The 26,755-nt window shown below is 37.7% G+C and overlaps 1 protein-coding gene across 1 annotated transcript in view; it reads right to left on the reverse strand.

The window, feature by feature from the left end:
* The window catches only part of LOC131950779 (iroquois-class homeodomain protein IRX-6), a 42,636-nt gene extending 16,367 nt beyond the window's left edge, over positions 1–26,269 (reverse strand). Inside the window, exons 1-6 of the mRNA XM_059312963.1 lie at positions 26,005–26,269; positions 10,555–10,700; positions 8,973–9,072; positions 3,554–3,666; positions 1,943–2,105; positions 331–526 (exon numbers count right to left, since the gene is read on the reverse strand). Coding sequence (XP_059168946.1) covers positions 331–526; positions 1,943–2,105; positions 3,554–3,666; positions 8,973–9,072; positions 10,555–10,700; positions 26,005–26,073 — 787 coding nt within the window. The 5' untranslated portion in view covers positions 26,074–26,269. The remainder of the gene's footprint in view (positions 1–330; positions 527–1,942; positions 2,106–3,553; positions 3,667–8,972; positions 9,073–10,554; positions 10,701–26,004) is intronic.
* Between the last annotated feature and the right edge of the window lie 486 nt (positions 26,270–26,755).

Genomic DNA, 26,755 nt, shown 5'->3' on the forward strand with positions numbered 1-26,755 from the left:
TACACTCCCTCTCTTTATTCCCTCTATCCACTCCCACTCTTTATTCCCCCTATCCACTCCCACTCTTTATTCCCTATATACACTCCCACTCTTTATTCCCTCTATCCACTCCCACTCTTTATTCCCACTATCCTCTCCCACTCTGTATTCCCTCTATACACTCCCTCTCTTTATTCCCTCTATCCACTCCCACTCTTTATTCCCCCTATCCACTCCCACTCTTTATTCCCTATATACACTCCCTCTCTTTATTCCCTCTATCCACTCCCACTCTTTATTCCCCTTATACACTCCCACTCTGTATTCCCTCTATTCCCTCCCTCTCCTTACCTCTGTCGCAGCTTTTCTTCTCATCTTTGGGCGACTTTCCTCCCTCGTTTTCCTCGTCGCTCTCAGCATTATCTCCCTTTTCCTTGCTGTCGTCGTCATCGGCGTCGTCGTTGTCGCCTGGTTTGTTCCGGGGTGACCAGGTCATCTTGTTCTCCTTCTTCAGCCTCCTTCTGGCGTTGGCGAACCACGTGGACACCTGGGGTGAGGGGTGGGGGAGAGAAGCAGGCACGTGATTAGTGGTCGGATGGTAGCGCACACGACTGCTAACACAGAAGTCTGGGGTTCGGTTCTCTGGCTAGAGCTCAAATAACGAGCTCAGCAGTCTGGAACTCGTGGAAGTGAATACAGCTGGACAAAATGCTAACCATACAATTCATTCATATACCAAGATGAAAGAAACACATGAACTCTACTTCATCTGTAAAAGGAAAGTAGTGTGTACATTTTCAAAAATAAAACCGAGCCGTTTCTTCATACACAGAAATACATAAAAAATAAATCAGGAACTAGGTTCAATTTTCTACATAGAAATACATGTAATAAATCAGGAACAAGGTTCAACTTTCTACACAGAAATACATGAAATAAATCAGGTACTAAGTTATTATGAGAACCAATTTTAGTTTCTGACTGAAACGCGAACTTATTAAATACCACGAACAAATCAACTCTGAGCAAAGATTGAATTAAAAACAGAAACAGATGAAGTCACACATGCCAAGATACAATGCTTCCATTTCAAACAAAACGTTTCACCGATCCCGTTAAAAAAATTGTTTGTGCTGATTTTCTCTCATACTGACACTGCATTTTATATTGTTGTTTTTAAATTATTAAACTCATTTTTTATGGTAATTATTATTAGTCGTTATTATTTATATCAAGCTCTCAAGATGTATGCCGAGGTCTTTAAAACAAATACACTCAACTTCATCTGCTTGGGCAAGAACGGGAAAAGATGACAATAATTGAGCTACATCACATATAACGTAAAATTATTGTTTTTTATTATTAATTTGTTATCTTTTTAAAAAGATGGATTATACATAAAAGCTGGCCTAGTTTTCAATATTTACCACTTTCCACCTTTGTTTAAACTAAACATTAGGTGATAAGTGACACTTGATTTAATAAATGTGCTGAACTTTTAGAGATGATAGGAATACCTCTGGTCCTTGATTGCTTAAAATATTGGACTCGATTTTAGCATGAAACGAACAATAAGGGTCTCAAGCCTTATTCTGCGGCTCGTGGGCAGACAGTGAAGACTTCTTGATCCGTATTCTGCGGCTCGTGGGCCTATGGTGAAGACTTTTTGAGCCGTATTCTGCGGCTCGTGGGCCTATGGTGAAGACTTTTTGAGCCGTATTCTGCGGCTCGTGGGCCTATGGTGAAGACTTCTTGAGCCGTATTCTGCGGCTCGTGGGCCTATAGTGAAGACTTCTTGAGCCGTATTCTGCAGCTCGTGGGCCTATAGTGAAGACTTCTTGAGCCGTATTCTGCAGCTCGTGGGCCTATAGTGAAGACTTCTTGAGCCGTATTCTGCGGCTGATGAGTTAAAAAGTTTTGGATGGCTACGGTTTTTGTTTTTTTTAAAGTTTACATAACTCACCTGTGTCAAGGTCATCTTGGTGATGATGGCCAACATGATCTTCTCCCCCTTGGTGGGGTACGGGTTTTTCCGATGCTCATACAGCCAGGCTTTGAGAGTATTTGTGTTTTCTCGTGTGGCGTTTTTCCGCCGCGCGGCGCTGTTGATGTCCATACCTCCGTATCTGAGATGATTACAAACAAGATGGTATACTTGTATAGGAGGAAAGTGTGATAAGATACATTTTGATAATCGTTGCTGGAGTTTAGTTTTGTTTGGCCAGTTTAGAATTATAATACACAGCGAAGTATGGTTGAACAAAAACGTTGTTAGATGACGATCAGAGAAATAATTTTCGTCAACTACACACGTAACACACGCACACATACACACGCATATTTATATTTATATATATATATATAAATACAACTTATATATATATATATAAGTTGTATATATATATATATATATATATATATATATATATATATATATATATATATATATATATATATATATATATACTATATATATATACTATAAATAATTCTGAATGATTCAAAAAACGTTCTGAGCTAATTTGTTTATTTAAAAAAATTCTATTTTCGTAATAGCGCAAATAAACTAATCTCCAAATGCAATCGATTGATTCATTGCACTAATCGATAACACAGCGTATCGATACATCATTGATCAACCTCAGAAATCATAATCGCAGGTTTTTAATCGATCCTTGAATAGGAATCAAGTAGTCGGGTTGCTAAACAACTGATAATCAACAAGTTTAATAACGCAATGCGCGTGATTTATATAAGTGTACATATTTATGAGAGTTTAAAGACAAATGAGCAGTCGTTTAAATTTTAGATCTGGTGTTGCCAAAGTTTACACTAACGTGTCTAGGACTTGATACAGGCATCAATATTATTTAACGCTGCCTAGTTTTAAATTTGGTTGACTGTACATCATTTTACTCACACGTGTTTCAGAGTAGACTACTACTGATAAAGAGTGTAAAATAAAAATAACATATGAACAATGATTACAACCCCCATAGGTTAAGATGATATATTTTACGAGTTGATTAAAAACGTCAAAATTTCCACGATTTGCCACTAAAACAAAATACAGCATTAGCCGGGGATTAGAAAAACTCTAAAGAAACTAAAGAGGACGGAGAGGGTAAGAGATGTACTTATTTCTTCAAACAGTTGAAAGAATAAAGATGCATGTAAAGCATTCGAAATTTAATTTGATCATTTTTATAATTATCATTAGGGCAGGTTTAAGAATTTGTAGAAATTTGTATTTCAGAAAAATGATAAAATAATAACATAATTTTAGATCATTATCAGATCATTTGTTTTATGTAACAACAAACATATAGAGGGCTATTCCATCAGTGATAACATGAACTCTTCAGTGAGTGTTCTTGTGTGTGTGTGTGTGTGTGTGTGTGTGCGCGCGCGTGTGTGTGTGCGCATATGATATAAGATTATATGCAAACAATTTAAAGCAGAATGTATAAAACATCACGAACAATCGACATCCACAAAACGTAAGGTATAAAACATCACTGACAGCGGTAGAACAACAAAACATAACCTAATATATATATATATATTAACTTACCCATTAGAATATGGATACGGTGCCATGTTTGTTGGATCGTATGGGTAACATCCAGGAGGTTGGCCTATACTTCTCCACGTCTCACCCGCCTCCTTTAGCTCGTATGGAGAGTTCTGAAAGAGTTGTCGAACATAAATTAATGGGTTTTTATGAAGAGTTTAATGGTCGAACATTAATTGATGGCTTTGTATTGAGATTTCTAGAACAGTTATCGAACATAAATTAATGGGTTTGTATGGAGAGTTCTAAAAGAGTTGTCGAACATGAATTAATGGGTTTATATAGAGAGTTCTAAAAGAGTTGTCGAGCATGAATTAATGGGTTTATATAGAGAGTTCTGAAAGAGTTGCCGAACATGAATTAATGAATTTGTATGGAGAGTTTAATGGTCGAACATTAATTGATGGCTTTGTATTGAGATTTCTAGAACAGTTATCGAACATAAATTAATGGGTTTGTATGGAGAGTTCTGAAAGAGTTGTCGGACATGAATTAATGGGTTTCTATTGGGAGTTCTGAACGAGTTGTCGAACATGAATTAATAGATCTAGGTTTGTATGGGGAGTTTAGTTGTCGAACATGAATTAATGAGTTCGTATGAGATTTTATGGAGACTTGGGAAAGAGTTGTCGAATATGAATTAATGGTTGGTACGGGACACTGTTATTGATTTCTGGTGAAATTTATCGAGTGTGAATTACAGTCTTCAATAATTCGAAGTGATCTATTTGATGAAATATGAAGAACAATGGGTATGTAAATGTATCTCTTCTACATGCATTGTAATTCACTATCCATTTGTCGTTGTAACAAAAAACAACAACTGTTGAAGTTACACTTTGTTTCAACTACATAAACAGTGAATTCTACATTGAACTATTAATTGCTATTGGCAAAATATTTAACACAAACTAAAGTTTGCAGAACTTATAAACTTAAGTTCGCAACATTCAAAGATACATTTCTAAATCTGTAATTATTATTATTATTTTATTTTTATTTTTGCTTTTTTTATAAAAAGAAAAACTTTCGTATTAAAAACGACGCTTTAAATATTTGAATTAAAATACATGTGTTAGTTTGTAGTAGAAATATATGATAGCATAGCTTTACTTGTAATTTGACGCTTTAAAAAAATAGAAACTGAAAAAAAAAAATTTTTTTTTACAATGAAAGTTTCGGCATTTGGTAAACCGGCTTTCGGGTAACCGGCAGTTTGGCAACCGGCATTTAGGCAAACGGTGAATGCACGCCACTCTAAAGGTCGATACTTCCCATGAACTGTTGCAAATACAATGCTATAAATATAAAAGCCAGGATAGGTTTGATATCAAGATTCGAGTTCGAACCCACTAGCAGATGAGGCTTGACAGCTGGGGGTAGCAACTCTTCTAGGAGAGATAACTCCAAAATCAAACAACTGCTGCCTTATAGTTTGTTTTTGGTTGGACAATTAAGAACGCAAAAGAAGAATAAGTTCTATATAATTCTGCTCTTATAAAAATTATTTGTTGCTATTCACTAATACGTTTTTTGTGTCAAGAGATCAATTAGATAAACTTTAATGAGAGTTTAGAGCTAGATTTTTTTCCCTGATACTTCGTCCTGTCCATCGGAATAACCCCTCGACCGTACACCAGTAGGTAAATGAGAATTTGAGTTTATTGTTGTATGTCATGCCGTGTCATCCCATGTCATCCCTTGGCATCCCACAGCTGGGCTTAAATGTCCGTAGTGACCCCGTCTAAACTAGGCACATAACGGACACATAACGGACACATAACGGACACATAACGGACACATAATGGACATTTATAGCCTAGTGAAAGGTGGAGAAATGACCAACGGAGGCCATTACCTTTCGCCCCTAGGTGCCTTAGTGGTCAACAGGTGACCGGATAACAAGGGGTTAGGTGTGCTGTTGGGGACGGGATGAGGCGGGGAGATATGAGAGGAGTGGTGGGGGGGGGGAGGTATGAGAGGAGTGGGAGGGGGAGGGAGATTTGAGAGAAGTAGGGGGGGGCGAGGGAGATATGAGAGCAGTGGGGGCGAGGGAGATATGAGAGGAGGGGGAGGTTAGGAGTGTCTTGAAGAGGGAAGGAGGTAAAGAATAAAGCCGGATAAAAATTTTATCCTCCGGATTTAAACCTCAGGAGAAACAAAATTCAGCAAAAGCCAAATTTTCAACCAGCTATGGACAATTTCAGCCAGCGAGAGAAGGATGATTTCAACGCTCATAGAAGATATTATGATAGCGTAGATCAGTGGCGTAGCGAGGTCGGGTGTCACCCGGTACGGCAGTTAATGGTGTCACCCCCCCCCCCCCCCCCAGAGGCGTAGCGGCGACCCTTCCCGGGGACAAACTTTCGATTCGCACCCCCACCCCTCGCTACGCCTCTGGTGTAGATTATATACATATTTGAATCAACCCATCTTGTTTTCTTTTATTGTTATGATATGAATTCTAAAATTATTTTTCGTAGTACTTTTAAAATACTAATTCCAAGATTTAGATTGTTAGAAAAGGTACCTCAAAACACTAAAAGTAGCTTATCTTTAATACGATATTCTCTATTTGTTTACAAAAAAATATATTTGCAAAATCAAATACACTTATAATTTGTGTATCTAAACATATATTTCAAACGAAGTATGTAAAATCTTATATTGATTGATAGGGCCTACATTTTAGTATTTAAAAAAATACATACATTTTAAAATATAATTCCCCTGACCCTCCCTCCCCCCAACACACATTCCAAAACAAATCAATATTCTTTTAACACGATAAAGTGTAGTCAGTATATTAGGAAAAAACATCATACAGTATTCAGTTAAGTCTTACAAAACACACACAGCTTTAATGTAAAGTTATTCCGGCGTTAATCCCAAGACCTCACATTTTTTCCATTTTCCCAAGAAAATGTAAACCTACCGGGGTCATCTCGGTACGCTTTTAATGGTCATTCCTGAAGTACTTTAGACGAGGGGGGAGGGGGCGACAGTCAAGAGGATTAACGCTGACAAAACCGTACGGTCATCTGCCCGTAGCGAGGTCATCTGCCGTATAGCTGGGTCATGTGCCCACATCCCAGCCCAACCGTGGAGGACTGTGTGAGGTATGTTAAATGTCGACGTACCTGGATGCCCCCGGTTTCCTCGCCCTCCCCTCCCGTCATGGGGGGATAGATATTCGGGCTAATAAAGAATATTTTATGGTTTGTTTAGTGATGTTATCTCCCCTCTTTCTTCTATCAGTAGAAATCTTCATTTTAACGAGTTGACTTAAAAATAAAAATAAATTGACACAAACGTTTTCTGTCGACTCGACTTATGTCTGAAATGTTTGAGTTGCTGTTTAAAAAAAAAATTCAAACATTTTTTTAATATTGTGTATTGGTTTTAAAAAAATATTTTAAAACGGAAACATTTATTGTGTTATAGTGTAGCATACGGAAAATGAACACATAAGAAGCGTGTTTTTACTTGTTATACGCTATTCTGTTATGGCTAATGTTGCTTTTACAATTTGCCCTCTATTTTTTCAAAATTTTATCCTTTTTAAATTGAATGGTAACTTCCACTGTTAGCTGAACTAGAATACCAGCAGTCTGTTGCTCGATGTTTGGCCAGGTACCGACTAAAGCTGAGTGGGCTCAGGAAACGTCATAATCGCAAGAGAAGAAGGCCATACGAGATGCGAGCTCAACTCTCAAACTCACTCTCTCCACACTTCAACTATACTGATGTGAGAGCTTAACTCTCAAACTAACCCTTTCCACACTTCAACTATACTGATGTGAAAGCTTAACTCGCCAATAAAAAAATTAAAATAAATTAGCCTTCATATTTTTTCGATTTGATCAATTGATACAAACTGACTCAAATCTACTAGATACATCGACGACGTGTAAATAGGTTATTTTATTATGATCAGCGAGGTGTAAATAGATTATTTTATTATGATCAGCCACGAGTAACTAGACTGTTTTATTTGTTGAGTTTATAGCCCGATGATCCAGGCTAGCAGTATAAAATAAGATTTAGCTGCTTCCATTGAACCAGAAAACAACTTAAGCGGAAAGGTAAACTCCGTACGTTCGTCTCTCGGTGTGTGTGTGTGTGTGTGTGTGTGTGTGTGTGTGTGTGTGTGTGTGTGTGTGTGTGTGTGTGTGTGTGTGTGTGTCCAGCCTCCGGGGGTATTTCTTCTAATCATTTTATGATCGTTACATTTCTCTACACCCCCCCCCCTCTTAAACACAGACACAAACACACACACATTGTACCCCCTCTCCCCTTTACTTAAAAGGACTACACGCTTGAGTTATTTCATGTTAATATAGTTGATCCATTATTGTACTGGTTAAACAATACTCGATGTAGACAAGTTAAGCGATCAATTTACTCATTGTCTCTTGTTTAGATACTCGAGTTGGGGGAGGGGTTCATGGTTTGTGGTTTGAGTATATTGTTAGCTGAATAGCTTAACTATTGTTATATGTAAAGTTAATATTGTTAACTGTGTTACGGTTATGTTTATAATATTAGTTCAAATGTTATTTACTGATTAAAAAAACGTAATCGATAGAATATAATTTTCATTAGTAGAACGATACCGTCTTATATCGTATTTTATTCTATTTAAGTATATTGTTATTTATTTCAGCAGAATACTTTCTAATTACAATCTATTTATAATTTGAAATACCTCTCATTATTTCAATCAGGAATTTTTTTTAAATATTAAAATACCCCTCGCAGAAAAACGCTCATATTTTTATTTATTTTTACCCTTAAGTCATTAGCGAAGACAAGTTTAAGGTTATAATGTGAGAGAAGAGTGAAGACAAAATCTCTACCGTTGCGCTCGATTATGTTTATTTATTAGGTTGGGGTTGATTTAACATTTTTAGTTGGATAATATAAATATTAGAAACGGGCTCCACTGTTGGAGTTTCTCTCAGGTCGATCAACCTATCGTCCCACTAGCTACTCCCTAGGTTAGGCCAAGGTTGATGTTTGGTTGATGTCTGGTTATAGAAGAGATTGGTGTAAAGCATTTGCTTTTGCCGTTTTTCCCGTTTCAAACGAGAGAGGAATTGGACAAGATTTACTCAATTTTGACTTCGGGTGTGTCAACAATAGCAATATTTTCCAGTTTCCAGAAAAAAAGAGACAAAAAATAAAATAAAATATGAAATAAATAAAATATACAGCACGGTAAAAAGAACACATTGTGTGTGTGTGTGTGTTTGTATGTGTATATACGTGTATATGTGCGTTCAAGTCTTTGTGCATGTAGCCATGTTTTATATAAGTCAGTACGTGTATGTGGACATATATATGTGCTTAAGGTGTGTGTGCAATGTGTGGGCTACATCAATGAGCACACACACATACACTACCACCGTGTACTCACCAGCGAGGGGTAAAATGCTGACGGGTCTGAGCCGAGGGGCATGTAGCCCTGTGGTGTGGAGTAGGGGGAGGTGGGGTAGGCTGGGTCGGGGTGACCCACTCTGTGGAATAAAAAAAAAATACCCAACAGTTATGGTGAGAAAAACAAAACATCGGACAACAAAACATAAAAAATATAATGTTAAGAAAACTAAAATATAATAATTATGATGTTAAGGAAAAACAAAAAATAAATAAATATGATGTTAAGAAAGACGAAACATAATAGTTATGATGTTAGAAACTCGACAGGAATAATGTTAAGACAAATGGTTAAAATGTAAAGGTTTAATGAGACGACACGATCTCGACAAATATGGTTGTAACACTAAACATAAGCTTTTCACCAACTATGTAATAACAATTTCCTTTTTAATGCCTAAATAAAGAGCGAAAATAATTAATAACACAATGATGGAAATCGATATTTAATATCTTAATACAGGATATTGACGGTATCTAATATCTTAATACCGGATATTTACCATGTAGAAGCTCTATATAGATTGTTAATTTATAAACTAAATCAGCATTAACCTACAGTGATAGAAAGTAACTATAGCACACGTTGCGTTTATTGTGTGAGGTAGGTAAGTGGTAAATATGTATTCTACTTGAGTCATATCATATTAAGGTATTCTATGCCTAGGTAATCGTTAAATTGACCTTTATGTACTTGTCATTCCATTTCAATAAAGTTGTAATCGATGAGTTATTATGTAACATCCTGGTGTAGACAGGTGTGTAGTGTATACAGGTGTGTTGTGTAGATAGGTGTGTTGTCTAGACAGGTGCATTGTTCAACTTTGTGTGTTGTATAACCCAGTGTATTGTGTAGACAGGTGTGTTGTGTAGATAGGTGTGTTATGTAGACAGGTGTGTTGTGTAGACAGGTGTGTTGTGTAGACAGGTGTGTTGTGTAGACAGGTGTGTTGTATAGCCAGGTGAGTTGTGTAGACAGGTGTGTTGTATAACCAGGTGTGTTGTATAACCAGGTGTGTTGTATAGCCAGGTGTGCTAGACAGGTGTGTTGTGTAGCCAGGTGTGTTGTGTAGACAGGTGAGTTGTGTAGCCAGGTGTGTTGTATAACCAGGTGTGTTGTGTAGACAGGTGAGTTGTGTAGACAGGTGTGTTGTGTAGCCAGGTGAGTTGTGTAGACAGGTGTGTTGTTAAGCCAGGTGTGTTGTGTAGACAGGTGTGTTGTTAAGCCAGGTGTGTTGTGTAGACAGGTGTGTTGTGTAGACAGGTGTGTTGTATAACCAGGTGTGTTGTATAGCCAGGTGTGTTGTGTAGCCAGGTGTGTTGTGTAGACAGGTGAGTTGTGTAGCTAGGTGTGTTCTATAGCCAGGTGTGTTGTGTAGACAGGTGTGTTGTGTAGCCAGGTGTGTTATGTAGCCAGGTGTGTTATGTAGACAGGGGTGTTGTTCAACTTTGTGTGTTGTAAAACCTAGTGTATTGTAAAGCCAGGTGTGTTGTGTAGCCAGGTGTGTTGTATAACCAAGTGTGCTAGTCAGGTATGAACATCCCAGGTGTGGCCCACATACCTGGAGTAGGTGAGCAGCCCAGCGGGGTACTGGCACGAACAGACCGTCTGACCAGTGTGGGGGTTGACCAGGCTCCGGCCGTTCTCACAGCACGGACTAGACATGGTGGGCGAGGACGACGAGGAGGACGAGGCGGGCGGCAGCAGCTGTGGGCGACAGAGGTAAAAAAAACACACATCAATTGATTGATATTATTAGTACACAACACATACATAATGTACATCAGTTTACGTTATAGAAGAGTCTCAATGCAAAGAATAAATAACATGCATGAAACACGTGATATTTGTAGAAAAAAAAACCCAATCCTATCGTGATTCTCGTACAAGCTATATTTTTAAAAGAACAACAAGAATATTTCTAAATGCTTTCTTCATACATATAAAAATCCATTTAAAGAAGGGTATCGATTGAGAGTAAGACATAGAAAAGTAATTAGTTGTGAAACTTATAGTATGTGTACTAAAATGTCTTTTTTAAGCAAAAAAAAAATAGAGTAATTTAATTTATTAACAAAATATCCATATTAAAATTAATAGATAGATAATCTATTATATTTTGTTAATATTGATATTTAGAACAAAACAAATCCAAAACATTTTTATATTACTATATTTTTTTATCTTTAAATATTGTTTTAGTGAGTATACAGAGTTTGTAGATGTGTAGGCCGCTACAAGCGGCTAGTGTGGAAGTCATACCCCGGGACATACATCTCTAAGTAATATTTAATCAGATGATAGTTTGAACCAGTGGCGTAGCGAGGTCGGGTGTCGCCCGGTGCGGCATTTAATGGTGTCAACCCCCCCCCCCCCCCCCCCAGAGGCGTAGCTACCCTTCCCGGGGACAAACTTTCGAATTTTCGATTTGCACCCCCCTCAAGTTTTTCTCTATATATTTTGCTAATTTTGCCTTGGTGTCACCCCCCTAAATGGTGTCACCCAATGCGGTCCGCCCCCCCCCTCGCTACGCCTCTGGAACATTTTGAATTTGGGTCAATGTATTTGTTGAAGTTATGTCAGCATCTCCGTGATTAACCACATACTTATTTCTGTAGTCAGGTCCTGATATATGCGACTGTTAGAGAACTATTTTTAGATCTTTCTTACCATGTCCACCCCTCCCCATTTACTGATACAAGCCAATCTTCATGGTGATTCATACATTTTAATGTGTCACATATTTCTATCTTGTTAATTAGAAATCCATTGTCTGTATTTTTTAATGTCAAAAGTTATCGACAAATTCTCAACAATATTGACACTAAAAGATAACAATTTGTTTACAGTTCGGACTGGTTTATTCTATAAATAGACATGACAAAAGTCCTTTCTTCATACAGCTGATGAAAACCAGAGTTCTACCTTGATATAGGTATAGAATGTCAATATTTCGACAGACAGTGACGTCATCGGTAATCAGGTTTACAGGCTTCATACAGTCGACGCCGCAAAAACTTGAACCCCCACCCCCATCCCCACCTCACACCCACACCCACGCACCAATACAGAGGCGTAGCGACCCTTCCCGGCGCCCGGGGACAAACTTTTCGATTTGCACCCCCCCCCCCCTCAAACTTTGCACCCCCCCCCCCTCAAACTTTGCACCCCCCCCCCCCTCATACTTTCGCTTTGCACCCACTCAACCTTTAAATTTATTTCTCCACCCCATTTTGGCGCCCCCTAAGTTCGGCGCCCGGGGACATATGCCCCCCCCCCCCACCCGCTATGCTACTGCACCAATATTGAGTTTCCTCTATAAATATAAAGATGTAAACAGTAAATAAGACACACGAACATTGAACATGTTTCGACCTGGGCCGTCGCTAAACGTTCTAGCGGCCTCTGCTCTGAGATGAAAATATCCCCGTCATAAATATATTACAACAACCGCATTAGGATATAAAAAAAAACTATGAAATATTGAGTAGTATGCATTAACTAAATAGAAGGGAGTTGGTAGTTTTAAATCTTCTGAGCTCAAAAAACAACAACAAAGTAAAAAAAAAAAAAAAAAACCACAACGGATAGTGGCGCAAAGGATTTGAACACTATAATAGCCGTTTGATTCCCAGAATTTAACAAACCATACTATATTACTTCATTTAATTTCATCGGCTATTACTGCAGTTTTTTTTCCCGCAAGCTGACTGTTTACTTAGAATAATTTCTTTTAAAAATGTTTGTTTCGGTTTATTAAGAGATTATAGTGGAGTTGTTTTAGGGTAGTCTAGTTCTTTACTAAAAACAATTGTTTCTGGTATGTAACTTGTAATAGTCTGTTGAAGTTAAAACGGATGTTTTCAGATGTTTAGAAGCCCTAGACTTGACTGTAATGTTACGAGCGAGTAAATTGCCTGTTGATTGTGTTACTGTCAACATTGTTTGTGGGATTCAATATTTAACGTATCCAAAGTTAATGCTAACATTATAAAGATATTGATTTACTTCACTAAATGGGACTCAGTCTGTGAATACAATAAATAAACTTATCTATTAGTCTCTAATACCAGATGAACAGGCATTGGTAGTATCACTACCCTAACCCTTACCCAAACCCAAACCCAAACCCAAACCCAAAACCAAAACCAAACTCTTACCCTTACCCTTACCCTTACCCTTACCCTTACCCTTACCCTCATCCTCATCCTCATCCTCACCCTCACCCTCACCCTCACCCTCACCCTCACCCTTACCCTGGACCTAAACCTAAACCTAAACCTAAACCTAAACCTAAACCTAAACCTAAACCTAAACCTAAACCTAAACTTAAACCTAAACCTAAACCTAAACCTAAACCTAAACCTAAACCTAAACCTACACCTACACCTACACCTACACCTAAACCTAAACCTAAACCTAAACCTAAACCTAACCCTTAACCTTACTCTTACCCTAAGCCTTACCTTACCGTTACCCTTACCCTAAATCTCACCCTAACCTTAAACCAAACTAGTTTTTTTTCATTCACCAAGAAGAAATATCGATCCCATAAAAAGATAACGACCGTCAAGTCTCGTGCTACAACATGACTCGCGCGAGAAACACAAAACTCCCCCCACCCCACTCCCACCCCACTCCACCCTCCACACGTAAAACAAACCCAACCAGTACCGGAAGTGCCTTGCAATTGTCTAGGAGCGCGAGCGCCACACCTCTCGCGCGATGTTTAATGAGAGGGTATCCAGAGAGCGTCTGAAGCAAATCACCGTCTGCTCCATTGTCAAGTTCCTCTGGCCAAGATCGATTTGTATTGTTTATTGGGCTGGTTCAATTAAAAGCGAGTAGTGCCATTGTTGAATTAATGCCGTGTATGTTAATACTTAAATTAATATCGAGTACTTCAATAGTTAAGTTAATATCGAGTACAGCAGTTGTAATATCGAAACCGCAGTATTTAAATACAAATCAAGTAGGCAATACTACAATTTGAATGTCGATATAACAATTGTTCAATTCATACATAGTTCTACATGTGTATCTAGTAAAAGTTTCGCTCAAATCAAGTACTTTTTAGTTTATATTTATTTCGGCTTTCCTAGCTTTAGTAGTTGTTATAAATCGATACAATTATCGTTAATTTGATTTGTTACTTTTTACATTTAAAAAAAAAGATTTTTAGAGGTTTTTTTCTGTAGTATTTAAGAACAAAATGCAGCTCCGCATTGCACCTGTAAAAAAAAATTTTTGACAAACAGTCAGTACCATTATGTAAATAAAAAGTTTATCATTAGTACCGAAGGATTTTATGGTGGTGCTGACGACACAGCTAAAGACAGGCAAGCCTTTTGTACACTGTACACGAACTGGAACTATGAAGAACAGGAGAAATTTTCCCCGGTGTTTCTTTCATACATTTTTTTCCGGGGGCGAAAAAGCTAGAAATTTCCTGGGGTGACATGAAAACGTAAAGGGGTGGGAATGGACATTGGTTACAGTATATATTTTCTAGATCAATTATATGTAAGATGGCGTGGTCTAGAGCTAGAGCGCTAGACTGCTCGAGTTCGAATCCGGGTTCAAGTCAGTGAAACGTCCCTGAGTCCGCCCGACTCTAATGAGTACCTAACTCATGTTAGGCGGCTGGGCATAGTGCTGGCCACACTATCCCTTCATATGCCGAGGTCAAGAAACATGTGAACTCTATTTCATAGCTTTGTAGTGGGACGAGGGAAGAGACAGTTACTGAAAGAAACCCTGTATGGCCCTGATACTTTCTTTTTCTCTAACGGATAATGTTTGGCGGGTGTTTTCGGATTCAATTAGCAGCCTGATACAAGTTATAAAATAAATTATAATTTATAATCTTCTGTTATTAATTTACTTCTTGTCTTATTACCGGTGTAGGTAACGGTCAAATCAAATTTAAACCCAGGCCACATCCGATCTCATTTAAATTTCCACTGGTCAGATATTTCTTACGCCCGTCAATGTTTGGGGGTGGGGGGGGGGGGTAGCCAAACTGGCATGGCACCAGAGAACTCAATTGGAAAATTGCAGAAACGTATTGAGAAATAATCGATTGCAAATCATTTTCTGTTTCTTGTTTTTCAACGTGCATTCTTGCAACACGTTTAGTATTAATTCAGGCTTGCATTATTTATGCTTAAGTGAACAGGAGAGTGAGGCATTATAATTAATTGTGTTTTAAATTAATTAATTAGAAATGCATGCTTGTGTTCAATTAAATGAACCGACGTGAATCGAAAATTGAAGAGATTACATATAACGTGTATAAGAAATGCACCTTTATTGCAGCCTTAAAACATGAGATGTGAAGAGCATATTGTGTGTTTTATTCACGCATATATTCATTTTGTTGCGTGAACATACTAAACTAGATTTAGATGTTAAATAAGTATGTTTTAATGAGGTTATGATTGGGGGTAATTAGGACCCACAAAACGCTGTAGTTTATTTGACAGCGACCTCGGGTCAGTTTTAATCAGTTGCTAATTAGAGATATCCATTTTTTGTTGTATGTGAATGTAGGTTGACATCTTCAGTGATAGGACAGGACAATAAAATATGTACTCATGGACTGGCATGTAATACTCATGCTGATTTAAGAAAAATATTTGATACAATTTAAGAAGAGAATTCCTATGCTCCACATGGAATGAAGATGATAAAGTGAAGCCAAGGCACTGAAAAGATAAAACGTCAGCGAACGTGAATGTTATTCCTAGATCGTGGGTTCGAGTCTCGTTTAGCACTTGTTCCTGTTTGTCCTGCTTCCACATGGCAAGACTAGCTCTTGCAGATCAGCCTGAAGGAGGGGGGGGGGGGGGGAGAGAGAGGGAAGGGGGGGGGGGCGATGTAACCTGACTAGCATGTGACTCCGCCATCTGTCGTGGCCAGGAAACAGCTGAACTCTACGTCACCTATACAACGTGATCTCGAGAACGTCTCTTGCGTAACGCGTCAGTTTTGTTGTCTATAAGGACAACTCAAATGCTAATAGTACGCGTGTCTTTGCTTTTGAATGGCGGCTTAGTACAAGAAAAATTAAACTCCATCCTTGTATTAACGGATGCCTGAAAAAAAAACTGTTAAGAAAAACTTGGGAAGACCCTATTGGCAAAGAAATACAAAAGCGCAAATGGTGATAGATTGGACACACCCTGTGTAAACCAACTACCAACATCACCAGACAGGCGCTAGGTTGGATTCCCCAAGGTAAGAAGAGAGTGGGTGGGCCAGAACAAACTTGGAAAAAGCCAGCTGAAGGAGAAGAAGAACCGGCTGGAATGTTGTGGACCCAACTTGGAGGAATCGCCGAGAACCGAGTACAATGAAGAGGTGTGGTTGAGTCCTTACGCTCCACAAGGTGTCCACAGGAATGATGGTGATGATGATGATGATAAAGATTTGCGCAGGAAGGCTTCTTCAATAAGAAACAATACATTGTACGGTTTATAGACTGTCTAGTTAAGAAATACGATTAGACTTGAGGATGTAATTAAAAAAAAGGTCTCCAACAGCTGTAGTCTGACAGATTAGGCATGATTTGTACCCTCAACAATAGTTGTACCCTTCTATTTTATTACCTGAGTGCAAACGATTTTTCAAAAGTTTTATAAATAAGTTTTTTTTAGTTTGTTCGGCATAATGAAACTCTTTGTTTTCTAGAAGATAAATTCAGATTCGTTTATGATTTCAATTTTTACAAACAACCACCGCAGTGGTTAGTTCTAAAAGTCATTCTCACAACAACTAACCCCCACCACAACCACACCATGATTACACCTCAACCACATAACAACTATCACATTTTTCTTGAAATATCCACCCACACGCCTTTCCACACAAACCCCCCACATAAAACTCAAACCCAACCAGAAAGTGCTCCCAACCCGCCCCATTCGCCTGCACCCCTGACATTACCCCACCCCCTCAGAACGAGGGAGTCAGCCATTATTTGTATGCCCCTTGCGTATCGATTCCCGGCAATCAATACTCGGCCGTGGAACTACCTGAAACAGCACTTAGCAGCTTCCTCTGCGCCGCTTCCTCTCTGGATGGGCTATGAAACCTAGTGCCAATACTTTATTGATATTTCTTTTGTACTCTCAAAATTAAGCTTTTTTCCTCCGCTGTCCTCCGCCCTTCTTCTGTATGTTTAAAATATTGGGCACAAATAGCAATGCAACAAAGTACGGTTGAAATTGAGAGAAAAAAATATTAGAGTTAGAGAGTGGGGAGAAGGGAAGGGGGAGGGGGTTATGTTTAATTGGGGGGGGGGGGGATGTGTCAGGATTTAAAGCGAGTAGATTTGAGAAACAGAAGTGCGAGCTGATTGCTTATTTGGTTTAATTAGGGATCATTCAAGAACCTCGCCATGAGTTTCTTCAAGACGTGAGGGCTAAATTTTATCGAGTTTTTTGTTGTTGTCGGGAGTTTTTGGGTTACATCAGAACTTGCGATTGGATCATAGAGAGATAAAGACGCAGGGATAAAGAGGGAAGAAAAGGAAGAGAGAGGCAGGGGGAGAAGGGGTAGAAAGATACCTTAGAGGAGGAGGTTGGAGAAAGATAAAAGGGTAAGAGAGAAAAAGATAAGAAAGGAGGAAATAATGACTTAACAGAGAAGAGAAGAAGAAGAAGAAAAAGAAGAAGAAGAAGAAGAAGAAGAAGAAAAAGAAAAAGAAAAAGAAGAAGAAGAAGAATAAAAAGAAGAAAAGAGAGAGAGGAGAGAGAGAGAGAGAGAGAGAGAGAGAGAGAGAGAGAGAGAGAGAGAGAGAGAGAGAGAGAGGGAGAGGGATATTATTGAAAATAGTGAAAATAACTCTTGGTGAACAAATCTGTTTCCCAAAAAAAAGTATCCATATTGTAAATAATAGTATTGTAATTTTAGTGCGAAATGTGAATTTTTTAAAGTACGAATATCACACCCGAGAAACAATATTGAAATGTGAATTTTTAGATGGAAACTAACATAAATTAGTTACAAGTTCAAAACACCAAGAAAGGTTTACAAAATGGTATAACTAGATTGCGAAACATGAGCTGATATTACTGGCAAGCCATCATCATCTTTTCCCGTTCGTGCCCAAGATACATGGGTCAGATGAAATTTAAATCAGGTACTCATCACAGCTGGGTGGACTCAGGGACCTACTACAGATTGGAACCCGGGATCGGAACTCGAGACTTTCTCTACAATTTGACCACTCCGTCATCAACGAGTAATTTAGGGATTAAAAATAGCACATTCTATTTTTATGAATGGAAAAAAAAATAATGTGACAAAAGTATTTTGACTAAAATTCTGGCAAAAAAAAGTACGACAGTGACAATGAAATTTTTTTTAATAAAAAGTTAATGCTAATAAAATTTCTTTTAAATAATTTCGATTAAGAATAAAATATATTAGCAAAAGTGTTATTGTCACTAAAATGGGTTTACAAATATATTACGCCTGCTTAGATTTCACAACAAAATTTGTAATCATCAAAATAACAATTAAAAAAATATTTGCTATCCTTGATTGGGATTAAGTATTGTTTTAAATTAAGTTAGATTCCTAAAAATTGCAAAATTCTGCGTAAATTGAATCGTGTCTATAAATATATTAAACCTATTTTAAAAACCCCTTTATCAATCTGTAAAGATTTTTTTAAAAAGCCAGGTGTTCAGACATTGACGTTTCTGCCTCTCAGCAGACATGTTGAAAATCCTGTCTTTATATTGAGAACAAATTAGAGATGTTCATCATATTGAGCTTTCGTTAAGCTTTTCCTCACCTAGCTTTAGTAGACTGTACTGCTAATTAAAATTAATGATCAAGGACACGTCAGCATAGACGAGCGTTCTGCTTCCAGTAGAGTGCCGAAATGTTCCAGAATTTTCGCCAAACATAGTGTATGCAGCATTTCTATGACTCAGTTGTGAATGGCTGCCATCTTTGATATTTTTATCTGATTCCATGGCTAACAGAGTTTCTTTTGAACATCGTTTGAAATGGGGGTGTGGGGTGGTGGATGGGGGTGTTGAGGGGGGGGGGGGTGAGCACTGGATAGCAAGAGAATATGTATTTAGTGCACATTGTTCAACATTCATATGTAACGTGTACGCAGACCCGTTATACAAATTTCAACATTTCAACATTATATCGACCAGATAATTTGTTATAGTTGAATTAGTTCATTTATCATTTGTGCGAAAACAGCACTTCTCCACAAGGAACATACAATTTATATTGGATGTAACGCTTTATTGAAACAGCAGATACTTTACACAAGCCCAGTGAACATTTCAAACGATATGGGTAACTGTCAGATATTTTACCTAGGGGAGGGGGAATTGCACTTTAATCTTCCGTGAAGGGGGGGGGGGGGGGGAGGCAGCTACACGGGTTGAATTACATATTTATATTTAAGTTATTTATTTAATCTTGCTCGTCTTGTTTTGAACTTCTAAAGAGTTTTTGTCGTCTAAAAGTGTGAACTGGATTAAAACCAAAAAGTCAGTTTCTATAAAATTGTTTGAATTTTAACTTAAATGTGTAGCTTTATTGGCGTCACATTCGGTTTTAACCCATAATTGTACATTACACCCCATGAAAAGCTCATTTAAGTACACGCTAACACCCCACCCCCATCTCTGTGAAATAAAACATCAAAAGAACATGTCTATTTACGGAAACAATCAGCCCCACTCCCCATTACACTTAGTATAATCGACTAGACGTCAAAACGAAAATTTGTTTATTTTTTTTATGCAAATACATTTCGCCACAAAAACTACATCCGGTTATGCCTAACTTCATCCTTGATCAAGTTCTAAATGTATTTCTTTAATCTCCACTACATGGATCAACAAAAGTTGATTTTCGATGAATTTTTAATTAATCTCTTTTGAAATAACCCCAGTCCGTGTGGGCCCTATCTCCTCCACATCTTCAACCACCCCTCCAGGCCAGTCCGCTGATTGGCTGATAATTTCTCGTCGTTTCTTTGCATACCAGGCTATTTTTAGCATGTCAACAATCGAAGTCGAGGCAGACCTACCTTCCCACCTGTCATTATTATACAAGCTTGAGATGACAAAATTTGAGGCTTTTCAAATTTTGCCGCGCGCGTATTCAGAATTTCTTTCAGACATTTTTCCTGGGGTGGGTAGTGTGCCCCCCTACCCCCAAACACCGCCCCCCTCCCCCGCTCCCAAACAAATTAGAAAAAAATGTATATAAAAATATATACTTTAACAAGCCCCCCCCACCCCCCCATCCGCAAGTTTAAAGTGCTCTAACTGGAGAAAATGCCTGAAAGAAACAATGTGGGTATCAAATGTTAATACTTTATCTTGACTATAATTAAAGTACTGTCATTTAAATCGAATTCAACCCTCCCTCCCCAGCCCCCAACCCCAACCCCTATTTACATATCTTCACATTAAGCAAGTCACTTTCCTAAAATAATGTCACAATATTTCAACCAGTTATTAAATCAAAACTTCATTTGTAAGATAACACATAAACCTACTCGTCAATTACGTCAGAAACCAAGTTTAGATCAGGAAATTAACTAACCATTAAGCCTAACTATAAATCAATACTAACTATAAATCAAACAATAATGGTAATATAAAGCCATACAACTAGCCATACGCTGAGCCAAAAACCTTTCCATAAACAAGTCATTAGCCTAGGCATAAATCTAGGCGTTATTCTGGATATATAGCTAGGCTTAGATCCAGCTAGAAATCTGTGCTTCAGTCTAAGTATGAATCTAGGCATATACCTAGGAATAAATTTAGGCTTAAACTAGGTAGAAATTTAGGCATAATTCCAGACAGAAACCTAGGCATCAATCTAGGCATAAATATAAGCATAAACCTAGCTATAAATCAAACAAACCTAACCGAATAAATAGCTAGCCATAAACCTAGAAATAAACATAAAAATAATTCTAGAAATAAACATAGAAAACCCCTAATATAAACCTAGCCATAAAATCCTCCCCCTCCCATTTGACACAGTCGAACTTTAGGATGGTGTAGATAGTTTATGTTTAGGTTGGCGATTGTTACAGACACTACCATAATCATTGTGGAGCTGATCGCTACAGGTCAGCGGCGGCTGTTGTAGTTATGTCTGGTGTTGTTGTTGGCGTCTTTTATAGTGGACTTCGTCATACCTATCCATTTTATTTAACCACCCACTAATCTACTGTTTTTTAAAGCGTCCCACCCTTCTTTGTCTTACCATTATTTTTAGCCCCTCTCCCTTCGTTATTGTCTACGGCTTCATTTACCCACCCCCTTTGCCATATCCACCGACTGCCTCCCCCCTGTGATACCAATCTACTACTTCTTTCAGCCCCTCCCCCTCACCGTCCTACCCACCCACTTATTTTTTTCAGGTGCCACTCATTATCAAACTTCAAAGACCAAATATTATAATTCTGGGAGTTTCTTTCTGTGACTTAAAAAAGTGAATAAACAGTAACCAAACCTTGCTCCCGCAAATGGAAAAAAAAACCTCATTCCTTTATAAAAACGGAACTTCGGCGTTAAAAAGCTACAACATAATCAGAACCAAAAACAAATTAACAAAAAAGGAAGTTATTGTTCAAAATTTAGCTCTACTCATATCTCTTTCCGCCTTAATACAAACACTTTATCCCCCCCCCCCCCAACACCCTCCCCAACAAGGCCGAAGCTCACCAGAACCACTCGGACATCAATCCCTCCTCACCCCCCCCCCCTCTTCACCATCTCCCCCTCCACCCTACCTTACCGACACGGCCAAATGTGAATGCTATGCATGCATGTACTGAGCGATTATAAGCACATTTTCTAAACACCCTCGATACGCTTGATGTTGTAAACAAACAACACAACTAATCCATTTAGCCTCTGCCTGCTTGAAACAACTGTAACCCGCATGTATTAAACCTAGCTCAAACAAACAAAGTACAAACCTCGAGCTATTAATCAACATTTGAATAAAATGGTCCTAGTTATTCATAGCATTTTTTATTATGTTAAAAAAATATTTTATAGGATTTAAGAATTTGTGGCATGAAAACGGGTTAAAAATATCGTCAAGGGCCGTTCATGCGAAAAAGTAAAGTACAAAATCATGTTAAACTCGAATTATATCAATTTACACCACTTCTTTTAAGCTGTGCATTACGTTAAACCGCGTTCGTTCTACAAGAGTTTAGTTTTTAATACTGTGTAGCCCTCTCGAATAGCGAGCCTCGAAATAAAGATTACAAAATGACTTTTTTCACGAAAATTTTAATTGTTGTCGCGCTGTTACTTCAGGTGTAGTTTTAAAACGTGAAAAAAAAAACCAAAAGCTAAAACAACACGTGTATTACATGTTTGTTATTCACGCTAATGGGTAAAAAATATCATTTAAAAATTTTACATCCTAAGACAATGAAACTCACGACGGGGTATCAAAGCTGACATTGCGGTCTAGATTGAGTTGACTGAGTTAAAGCTTTAGTCAAGCTAGGAGATTAATCATTTGTGAGAAGGAATAAAAAAGACCCAAAGTGAAAAAAAGTCAAACGATTGTTTTATTAACTTGCCAGATGTTAAAGTACTACGGGATATAGGAAGTACGTTTAACTAATTAATATTTAATTAATGACAACTTGGACTTTACAAACTACCAACGCTGGCCAATGGGCCGGCGGACATTTAAACATGTTTAAAACAGCAGGTCTGGTTTCAGGCACAGTGTAGCCAAAATGCTACCTACTAGACACAGCTATCAACAAAGATGCTACCTGCTACAGGCTAGCCCAGATGCTACCTACTAGACACAGCTATCAACGAAGATGCTACCTGCTACAGGCTAGCCAAGATGCTACCTACTAGACACAGCTATCAACAGAGATGCTACCTGCTACAGGCTAGCCAAGATGCTACCTACTAGACACATCTATCAAAGAAGATGCTACCTGTTACAGCCTAGCCAAGATGCTACCTACTAGACACAGCTATCAACGAAGATGCTACCTGCTACAGGCTAGCCAAGATGCTACCTACTAGACACAGCTATCAACAGAGATGCTACCTCCTACAGGCTAGCCAAGATGCTACCTACTAGACACATCTATCAAAGAAGATGCTACCTGCTATCTTAGCCTTTTTTGAGGTTCCGAACTCTACTTTATAGTTCTATCGTCCGCTCTGATAAAATCCGTTATCGTGAACCATATGATGAGTCGGGTATGTGTCTTCACCTCTGCCGAATCCCTAAGACTTACTCATCAAGGTTAAGAACTGCTGTTCTAGACATACATAATTACCAACAAACGTGCTACCTGCTATATTCTAGCTTAAATGCTAGCTTCTAGGCACACTAAGCTACCAAAAAATGCTACCACCACTTTGCAAAAACAAAATAAATTAAAACAAAAAGAGAAAACTTTTAATTTTTTTTTTTGCGTGCATGCATGAGAGTTTCACCTTTACATTTTCACCTTATTAAGTCCAAACGAACTAAACAGATAAAGTATCAGAAGACAAATAGATAATTAATTATTTCAATAATTAAGTTCACATAGTACGTGACTTTAAAAAAATGCAGCCGCTTAGAAACTGTGTCAGGTCAAAGATAAACTCTTATCTACACTATCAACCAATCAGAGTCGGGCATTCAAACTTTTATCTGCCGACCTAACCAATCAAAAGCCGTCTAATTACAGCAGTAACGTGACTGCTTTGGTTTTAATTGTTAAATTTAGTTTTAAACTCAACTTTTAAAAAAAATCCGAAACTTTGTTTACAATATCTTACGTAATTGGAATGAATAATTTTACAATGTGAAAATAGAGTGAAACGGTATTACGTTTAAGATAAAGTAAAGTTCCCTGTCGAAGCTGGCCGTCCAAGAGGCAGGTGAAACAGAGTTCACCTGTTTCTATGACCTTGGCATATTTAGTGATAGTGTGGACAGCACTATACCCAGCCGCATTAAACATTAAACTGGGATAGGCAATTCGTGTGTTCTGCTTTAAGAAATAAATCTACTCAGTTATCAAGAAATTGAAACAGTAAACGTAACATGAAGACTCAAGCAAAAAAAGGTTACAAACAGGAATCAGTAACTCAAAAGTGACAAAGATATCGAACGCCGAATAAACTTAAGTTAACTCAATTGGCATTAAGCCATCTTAAACCTGTCAGCAAATCATCAGCATCTCTAAAAACGCTAAAAGAGTCTGAAAGCAAATCTACCCTACAGATCAGAGACACGAAGAACAACAGCAACAAAATACAGAATACAAATTTTTGTAAATAAATGCTTTATGAGTATATTTTAACTACATAGACATGACGAGACAGAAAACATTGAAAATGTAAGTCCTGAAATTAAAATGGGATGGAATGGTTACAGGCTCAAAAAGGAAACAATAGCAAAGCCAGGCAGGACTTAGAATAGAAACCCTCAGGCCAACGACGTAAATAACGACCAAAGAAAACATGGCGAGGTGGCTGGAAGGATAGGACAGCTGAGCTGGTAAAAATTAAAAACAGAGACAGGAGACCGTCGAGAGAGCTTTAACAGAAGTCTTATGTTCATCTCGGAACAGAAAGAAATAACCAAATAAATACTTGATTTCTAAAAGTTAAATGAAAAAACCAAAACTGAAGTCTATCAAGATCTTTAGCAGGAGTCTTATGTTAATCTAGGAACAGGAAGGAAATATTTGATTACTAAATGTTAAATGAACAAAACTAAAACTCAAGACTGTAATGACCATTAAACAAAGCCTTATGTTCATCAAGGAATAACGATGAATTAGTACTTGCATGATAAAAGTTAAATTTAAAAAAAAAAACGGAACGTAAGTCTATAAAGAGCTTTATCTGAATCCTTCTCTTCATCAAGGAACCAAAATGTATAACGAGGTATTAGTACTTGCTTGATAAAAGTTACATAAACAAAACTGAAACTTAAGTCTATAATTAACAATGTGTTATGAAGTATCACACTGTCATTCAGTCATTTTATTTTAACAATGTAATCTATCTTAAATCTAAATCCCCAAGACGGAAATTATACGGAGACATTTCTTGTTTAAAAAAACCATAGGCACCAATCTTAATATACACGGTAATTATGAAACGGTATCTAGATCTACTTTAGGTGTGACAATGTTACTGTGTGTTGTCTGTTAATCACGTGATGGATGATCAGCTTAAATTAAAATGTTGAGAGTTTTTGCCTTGGTAGAATGCACTAAGGCCCTACTATGTTAGTTTATTTTTTTAATGGAAATAAAAAAAAATAATGTTAACAATGATGCAACAAAAATAAAAGACGGCTAGTCATTGAATTGACCACACTATCCCTTTTTAAACAGAATTCGTAGAAACAGATCACTCTACTTCACCTGCCCTATTGAACCATAGGATGTCTTTACTTTTTTCCCTTTTTACAACAATACATCTTATAATGGTATGACAGCATCATTATATTTTACCTTCATAATGTATAAAGTGATAACTAACTTTGCCATTTATCTAATTAAAATTTATCTCTTACATAGGGCGAAAAATATAGGGTTAGGCTTAAGTTTGTTTAGAAATTAATAAAGGTACAACTTCAGATCAGTGGTTCTTAATCTAGGTTCGATCGAACCTCTGGGGTTAGGCTCAGGTCCAGATGCACACTAGACTTATAGGATTCACAATCGGATTTTGTCAGTGCGGACAATAGAACTGTTAAGAAGTGTCCGGTAAAGCGCATATATAACCGGTGGGGTTTGGTACCTCTATAAAATTTAAGAACCACTCCTCTAGATTAAGTAATTTTATTTTGTGGTATCGATTCTTTTTTTTGAAATATATTGGTTTAGTGATGAATTAAAGTACATGAGATAAGGCTAGGAGAATGGCGTGTGCATGTTTGTCAGAGTAATCTGGCATCCCGGTTAAATTCTAACCGAAAATGAGCGAGAAACGAAAGTAAAGTCACTGACCTGTGAAGACCTTAGCGGGGAGCTGGAGGTGTTGTATGACGTATATCCAAACTGGTGCGACAGCGACATGGTCTCAAAGACTCTGGCACTCAGAATTCTCGGAACCCTCGCTCAGGTGTGATGGTGTCTCCCCGATATCTCGTCTCATTTAAACAGCTTCCAACTCCACCGGAAATATTCCGGGGTTTCGGTATCGCTGGAAAATTTATTTTCTTGAATACCAATAATATTGGTAACCAATAACGCTGCTAAATGTCTGATTTAAAAAAAACAAACAATTGAATATCTGGATAATACACTTTATCTGTAGACCCCCAGTCGTTTTATAGTTAGTCAATGAAAATTAAAACCCTTTCTGTATAGCGTTAATCAATGCGCACAATGATAGACCTAAATGAGCTGATTTAGGAATCCAGAAGAATTGAAAACAAAAAGATGTGTACTTGTTTCAAATGCTCACTGTTGGGAAATTGCAAAATTAAAGCAGTTTGTTGCAATCAAAGTCTGCCTTGTATTGTATAATCACTGAAATAGGATTACGTCATTTTCCACGGTGTTATTGACTGCATCACGTGCAGAGGTCATTAACCTAAGACGGGTCAAGGTGTAACATGTAGAAGGTTTCCAAGTAGCAAATCTGCAACAAAAATGAATAATTTCTTTAAAAAGACGAAGTAAATTTGTATTGGAACCAACCAAAGCCACTTAATTCAATAAAAAAGAAATTACCATAATTAAATTAATTTCTTTA

The sequence above is a fragment of the Physella acuta genome, unplaced genomic scaffold (genome assembly GCF_028476545.2).
Source record: "Physella acuta isolate Inbredline_101_S28 unplaced genomic scaffold, ASM2847654v3 ptg000778l, whole genome shotgun sequence".
In the NCBI taxonomy this organism is placed as follows: Eukaryota; Metazoa; Mollusca; class Gastropoda; family Physidae; genus Physella; species Physella acuta.